Below are 8,475 nucleotides of genomic sequence, written 5' to 3' on the forward strand. Positions count from 1 at the left end.
ATTCTTCATTATTTTCCCTGATTTTTAAATAAAGCAAATAACATGTCAATTCACAATTGTTGATGATAAAACAACAAGCGACTTCATAAGCTTCTGGATAAAAGACAAATTTTTTGTTTTTTCCAAAAACATAGAAAAATGTTATTTTATATCATTTAATGGAGCTGCGGTCAACACCGGACGTTTTAATGGTGTACGCAAAAAGTTTAAAATGATAGTAATCGAAAAAAGAACTGAAAACAAATACAAGATTTAATGATTTTAATGTTTATTGTAACTGCCATAGACTGAATATGTCTGAAAAAAAGATTTGGTTAATGGTGAGAGGCCAGTTTTTTGTTAAAGTTTTTGTGTTGGTTTTCATCAAACAACACTGCTGCTAAATGGGTCATTTTTACTAAAAAAGAAACCGAGACAAAAAAACAAATTACCTTCCATTTGTAAAACAAGATGGATTTACTACGTAAATATAGTTTTTATCATTAAAACTAATGGTAATTTGGTGCAAAAATTTTTTAATAAAAATAAAAAAATTGTTTTTGTCCTGCGTCAAAAAAGAATATGAAAAACTGGAGACAATAAAAAATGTTGAGCTAAAATGGTTTGGAGAAAATCCCAAAATTTTTAAAGTGACAGAAAAAACCTATTGCTTTATGGTGTTTCTTTTAGATGTTCTTAAACTCCTCAAAAATGCTTGCGAAAGTTTCCAATGAACGTTCTCAAACATCCTCGTTATTCGCAAGAGAGTTGTTGTGATGCAAATGACCATACTGGAGTGAGTGCGCATGCTTCACACATTTGACTACTCCTTTTCATATGAATTGACTTTTCTTTTTCAAAGTAAAACAGTTGCTGAGAAAGTCAACACATTTTTCTGAACCCTTCTTGAGCGACATGACTGACAGGTTTAACCTGGTTACCGGTTTGAAAGAAACTTCAGATGACATTCTTGCCGAGGTAATGTCACTAATTGAAATCCCACAACTCTTTGTCAAGTTTCTTGATCCTAGTTGTTTGGATGAATACCCCAAATTTATACACTTAGGGAATTTGGAGCAAGAACTTAAAAGTTTAGTTATTTTAATGAAAGAGAAAAAAGAGGAAATTAAACTCTCTTGTTGAAAAAAACAAGCTGAAGAAAAAAGGCCGAATTTCTTGACAAAACAATACCATGCGATGTTTCACTTGATCTGTTTGACTTAATCGCCAACTGGGATGACTTCCTGTTAATAAAACACATTGTTTGTGTATTCGTATGTGTTGTTCGGACATCATGTGTTGTGAATCAGTGTTTTCTATTTTGAAGCACTAGATAAAAGTAAACCCTTTAATGGAAACGGTATTCCCCAAACTTGTCCAAAGCCTTGACCTTAAAACAGAGACTAGAAAGCGCAAGTTTGTGTTATAACCACGTTGAAAAAGTCACACTCGATAACTAGTTGCCCAAGTTGCTCTTAAATTATTGAAGAAATTCAGTTTTTCTTCAAATTGAAACCTCATTTTAATCGTTTTTCTATTAAATTTAATATTTAATAATTTATAACTTTTTTATTATAAAAATAATACCAAAAGTTGAGTTCTTCTAAACTGTTTCAGAATAAACTATAAATAACACAAAAAGTCAACTCTATTTTTGGGGGCAAAATTTCAAATCTGGTAATGTTCTAAATCTTAAAAATGTCACTTTAAACTAATAATTCTTTTCAAAACGCTGTTTTTCACCAAGTTATTGTAAAATTAATGGTTTGGTTTGTATTTTTTTGTAGGTTAACTTTTCACAATAAAAGGATGGTTTAAAAACTTTAAACATAAAAACAAAGTAAAAATATGTTGGACAATAATGTGTATTGAAAACGGTGAAGTTCTGATATTAGACAAGTACTGCTGTATGTTAGCTGTTATAATACTATTGCAATGTAACAAACTTGGTTAACAGAGAGAAATGTAGTTTTGCCATGAAAAAGAACATCTTTATTCATCTTCAGAGTTCTTGTGTTTAGTCATTTCTGAAAGTATCTTTTCCTCTATTTATGGCTGATCAAACAATCAGGAAGCCGTCTAGTGCTTGTTAAATTGTTGTTGGATCTCTTCATTAAGAGCTGTTGTAATTTTTTTCACTCTTTTTTGTTTTTTAATTATCATCATTTTGAACATATAATTACATCTAAACTCCTTTTTATAACAAGCTTTTCGATCAATCCATATTTAGCCTTTAAAAAACGATCAATGTTCTGTATTTTTGGCTTTACTATTCTATTTTTACAACACTACCATTATTCACTTCATTGATTTAGTTGTTATATTTAATTTTAGTTTTAAAACAAATATCATTTTCCCCTCAATATTTTGTTATCAGATAATCGACATTTTGTTTTGCTCACTTTTTTACTAAACCAAAAAAATTGTGTTATGAAAAAGAAAATCAATAATAAAGTAAGGCGAAATAGTCGCACTTGGAGAAAAAGTCGCACCACAAATCTAAAAACTTCTCTTTTTTTCCATTTTATACTTTTTTATCATTTTTTATTTGATTATTTGATTATTTTTTGTTATAATTTATTCATTTACTTCCTTTTTATTTCTTTTGGCTAAAATGGTTTGTAACTTTTCTTGAATTATTTAAAAATGCAAATTTTTGTTCGGTATTTCAAGCCTTCAATAATTTTATCTAAACCCGAATTATTAAACTAAAAACATAATACTTAACTTTGCCATTTTTTTGTTTGAATTTTTAGAACTATAAATAATAATTTATTATATTATGTTTAAACTATATTTTTAATAGAAACTATATATTATGTTAATAGCGTTTGTTATGTCTATAAATAATTAAAACAAATTCTAAAGGTTTAGTTTCATCTTTAAAAAAAGAAAAACATATCTAATTTTTTATAAAAATGTTTATGTTTGAATTTAAAAAATAACAATTGTAACTCCAATACACCACAATGGATAATGATATAACTAAAGTGCACGACATTACTTTTATAATTTGTGTGTTTTGAATCTCAAATTTTGCGACCATATTACTAATTTATAGTTTTCAATCAAAACATATCTATGTTGAAATGTTTAAAAAACAACTTCACGTTTTATTCAAAATATACAATATTATTCTGATATCATTAGCATACATGAACAAGTCGGCGATACATTTTTATATTCAAAAATGTCACACATTGGAGATACACAGATTATCAAAAACATGATCAACTTTTTAAAAATTTAACAATTAAAAATAATAAAACAATGTTAATAATTATTTATTGTATTATAATAAAATAATAATATTTTATAAGTATTTTAATTTATTTAATTATCAAAATAAAAAAATGATGTTTAGAAAACTTTGTTTATGTTGCTTTCATAATCATATTTTAACCAAAACAAGAGAATTCTCTTGTTAAAGTATTACTTACAATACCACTATTTTGCAATTGTCATATTAAAACTCTAATAATACAAAAGAATAAATTTTGATTAATTGACTTGTTCATAAGAATAATAATTACTATAAATAAAGGGATTCATGAGGATTGTTCATTTTTCCGAGGATGGTAAATATCTTACACTTGAATATATAGCCCCGACTGACTACAACTTAAAGATTGGTTTTATATGAAAAATAAATAATAACAATAACTTAATTATTATCACAAAACATTTTAAAACATCATTTTGTGCTAATCACTTGATCAACAAAAATATATTGAATAGTCACAATGGTTGAGAGAAATTTCAAAAAAAAACAAATAAAATATCATTGCTCATTTATTATAAATATTAATAAATTTATTAAAATAAAATAATAAACATGATAATAATATATCAATCAAAAAGCGAACAAGAGACTCAGAACATAACAAATAAAAATAATTTCCATTTTCAACAACACTGAATATAAAAATTGTTCAAGCGAATGAAGAAACTGACTTCTTGATATCAATTAAGAGTGCGGTATTTGATGGCTTCAAGTCATTGTAGCTTTAAAAAAGTACTTGAAAAAACAAAAATGAAACAATTAAAGATTTAACGTTGGTAGTGTCAACTGAAATTAACATTTATTTGGCATGTTGTATTCAATTTAGACAACATTTTATATAATGTAATTGACTACTATTTGTGTTTTATTCTATAAACTTTACATTTTTAATAAATTGTGTTTTATTTTTGTTTGTTTTTGGTTATTGTTGTGTTGTTGTGTGTTTTTGTTTGTTTTGTTTTAAAGTCTAATAATTATCAAATATTGTTCATCAAGTTATAATATATTAATGTTTACTATTAAATAATAAATTAAACCCATAATTTATGTTTCAAATAATTAATCAATTCAAAAGTTAACAACATTTCAATGGTGTAATTGATTTGTTCTTAATGTGGGTTTGGTTTGGATCGTTTCTCGATAAGTTGTTAGTTATAATATAAATGTAATTCTAAATAAAAAATTATTAAAATTAATTTGTTTAAATTCTGATTTAATAATAATAGTACAGTGTTAATAACTCATTAAAATGTTTAATTATAATAAACCATTCATACAAGTATAAGTTCTGTATTATTTTTGTTTTCGAACATCTTATTTCCAATAAGATGTTTTTCCAATAAGATTTTTCGGTTTTTATTTTCAAAATGAATCATATTATTATAATAAAATGTATTAAATTTTGATATATTTTGTTTATTAAATTGAACAAATATTCCCATAAAAGAATTTAATAAGAATAATAACAATTTTTCGAACATATCCATGCAAGTCTTTTATTAAATTCGTTTTTTATTTGATTTATATAAATAGAAAAATGTTCAAATTTACACATTATTTTTTATTATAACTTTATATAAAATGAAACTAACGAAAGACCATTCTATGCTTTAATTAGTTTCATAAATTGTTTAAATTCAAATCTATATATTATTTGAGCGAACTATTAAATGTTTTTTTTGTTTTCTAATAAGTTCTTTTCTTCATAAATTTTAAAATAAAATATCAATTTTCCAAGTTTTTTTCATCAACTTTTCTTTTTATTTAATCTTTTTATTTCATTTTGTTCTGGAAGTTATACCAATTTTTTAATGTGTTTATGGATTTTAACCACTTTATGGACCCACTATACTTGTGTTGAAATGCGTTAATTATTTTAATTGTGTTTACTCATCCGGTTTTTTGTTTTTATTTTTTTTCTGAACAAATTATTCTGTTTTTGTAAATAAAATGAAGATAAATAATAGAGTTAAAAATTAACAAAATGTGGGATTATTATGATTGATGTTTTTTAGTTTCAAAGCTGCTTTAATTTAATTATTTTTCTTTTTTTATTCTTTGGAATTGTTTTAAAAAGTGAATTGCTAAAAAAATAAGTTTTAAATTGTAATTATTATTGTTTTTTTGCCGATAGTTTCGTTTGTTGTGGGAACTTTCTATGGTTCTAATAATATAACACTTAATAAACAACGTTTGGGAAGTGTAAAACGTTTACAAATCGACTCTAGTTTTTTTTTACAAAGAGGTAAGTAAAATGCCTATTATCGAAAATATAATTAATTCGACCCAAAAGAACTTAAGATCTTTTTGGTCGAGACAAAGTCGATGATGACCAATATCCACTTGAAATAATAAATAGTTGTATTTTTCTTTTGTAATTATAATTTTATTTTTTATTTTGAAAAAATAACAATCAGAAAGTGAAAGATATATTTTATATCTTGAAAATATTTATGATTTTACATAAACGCTTACAAATTTAGATTATTAACTTCAAGAAAACGGTTGGTAAAGATAAATACACTTTAGGCAAAAGTGCTTTAAATATGTTTAAAAAACACAAAGGCTACAGAGTATAAAATGGTGCTTAGTGTCTCGGGTTTTTAATAATTATTTTACATTTTTAGTATAATAAATTATAAACAATTGATGGATATAATTCAAAAAGTGATTTAGAGTGGTTAGATAAAAACTTTATCTAATTTAATTTTTTTGTAAAATTGTAATTAAAAAATGATTAAAATGTTTTCATGTCTAACCATGTATTAAATTCTAACACCTTCAGTGTTTCTGGGTTAATTACTTGAAATTACACAATATTTAATAATACAATAAAAATAAAATAAGTAAAGATTAATCACTTTGAATTATTTAAACAACAAAATTACTAACAATTTTAATGTCAACGCTATCTGGTTATCACGCCATGATAGTTTCAATGTATTTTAAAACAGTTGAAGACTTTATTAACATAGAGTTTGTATGCAAAAAATATCTCAACAATATGGGGAAGTTTCATTTAAATCCGATTCCGTTAAATCATAAAACAATAGGCCACTTTTTTAACATCGAGACACTTAATTTGTGGAACAAAAATGATGAAAATTTTGGAAATGGGTTTATTATCAATTCTCGATTTAATGAAAACACTGAAATCTATGAAAATATTAATAAAAATAGAAAAAGCGTTTTAAAAAAAGATTCTATCAAATCAATGTGTGGTTTTATGTTGATTTTGAAACTGTTGACAAAAATAGTAATCCCAACATCAAGTTTAAAAAGGCAATTTACACGAAAACTAACAGAATGAAGTATGGAAATAACATACCATTAATAGTGACATCAATTGGTGAGTGTTGTTTTAGTGAATGCAACAGTCTTTGCAACGTGACAATACCATCAAATATAACATCAATCGGTGAATATTGTTTCAGTGGATGCGACAATCTAAGAGATGTAACAATTGGTCAGAGTGTGACATTTATTAATAATTATTGTTTTAATGAATGCACCAGTCTCAGCAATGTGGTACTTTCAACAGACATTACAGCAATAGGTGATGACTGTTTTAATGAGTGCAGCAGTTTGAGCAGAGTAATTATTCCAGCAAATGTTAAAACTATTGGCGTTGGTTGTTTTAGTGAATGCACAAGTCTAAGCAGTATTATAATACCATCAAGTGTTACATCAATTGGTAATTGGTGTTTCAATGGGTGTAGCAGTTTGAAAGGTGTTACTATATCATCATGTGTAAAATCAATTGGCGAAAATTGTTTCGGCGGATGTTGCAGCCTAAGCAGTGTAACGATACCATCGAGTGTGACATCAATTGGTGATGGTAGTTTTTACATATGCAAAAGTCTAGTTGGTGTTACAATACCACCAAGTGTTAAAACAATTGGTGTTAGTTGTTTTGGTGGATGTATCGCATTGAATAATATTATGATACCATCAAGTGTAATATCAATTGGTGGTTATTGTTTTAATGGGTGTAGCAGCCTGAAAACTGTTACATTGTCATTAGACTTGACATCAATTGGTGATAAATGTTTCTTCGATTGTGATAGTTTAAGTAGTATTACAATACCATCAAGTGTGGTGTTAATTGGTGAAAATTGTTTTTCACTTAACACTACAGTTCATCGTGAGTTAACAACGAATAATGAGTAATTAATTTGGTTAATTAATTTAATCAACCTTCAATATAAATAATAAAAATTGAGAATGAATAAAAGTAAAATTATGACACAAATTAATACAGTCAAACCTCCCAAAAGTGGGAGGATGAATAATAATTTTTGTTCTGTTAAGAGCCGGCACTTTTAGCCAATCAAACCTCAAAAACAGCTCATAAAGAACTCTATTTTTGGTTATGGTTTGAATTGTGGACTCTTGAGAGAAACTTCTTTTCGTAAATCCCGCCTTTTGGAGGTTTTACTGTATCTCACGACCGCAAATTTGTTTTATTACATAATAATATATCAAAGACACATAGAAAAAAATCTTGTAGGGTTAAATAAAACTTTTATTATCAATATAATATCGAATCTTCACACATTTGATTGGATCGGTGTTGACTAATTAAACAAATAGATGCTTTTTATTATTGTAATATTTGTTATTTATTGATGTTTTAGTTTACTTAATTAAAATTAATTTGGAATAAAAAACAAAAAATAATCTATTGATAATAGATAATTAACCTTACGATTCTTTTTTTCTTTTATAAAACATTTTTTTAGAAAAAAAATTGTTTTGTTGATTAAAACGTCAATACCGTTAGTATTTTAATTAAAACATTTCAAAAAATTAAAGAAAAAAGGAAACCCTATAAACTATTGTTTGCGCGATTAATTTGTTTAGTGTTTGCATTTCAAAAGTGTCGCCACAAGTTAAGTTTTTTTTTATAACATATCAAGTTCAAAAAAAAATAAAATTTGTGTTTTATTTAAAACAGTAACAGTATCGTAAGGTTAAATAAATAGATACAAAAATAAATTAAACTTTTTATTTGGTTAGTTAGTAAATATTTGTTAACAAGACCTTTTTTTATTTTTCAAACATCGTTTATAAGTCTTTGCCAAATTATTATTAACCTGGAAATATGCAAAATAATAACATTCCTCAATATCATTTACTGTTTCTATTATCTGTTTTTATCATTTGAAAACTATTTAAAAATTTGAAAATTAACAATACATTATATTAATTAT

The 8,475-nt window shown here is 25.3% G+C and overlaps 1 protein-coding gene across 1 annotated transcript; it reads left to right on the plus strand.

The window, feature by feature from the left end:
- Positions 1-6,161: 6,161 nt before the first annotated feature.
- On the plus strand, positions 6,162-7,432 carry EIN_455840 (hypothetical protein; the record flags this gene model as incomplete). The annotated part of the gene is made up of 2 exons (XM_004256447.1): positions 6,162-6,483; positions 6,600-7,432. The coding sequence occupies 2 exons, from the start codon at positions 6,162-6,164 to the stop codon at positions 7,430-7,432; spliced, it is 1,155 nt and encodes a 384-aa protein (XP_004256495.1).
- Between the last annotated feature and the right edge of the window lie 1,043 nt (positions 7,433-8,475).

This window comes from Entamoeba invadens (genome assembly GCF_000330505.1).
Source record: "Entamoeba invadens IP1 unplaced genomic scaffold scaff_1105074726215, whole genome shotgun sequence".
NCBI lineage: Eukaryota > Evosea > Mastigamoebida > Endamoebidae > Entamoeba > Entamoeba invadens.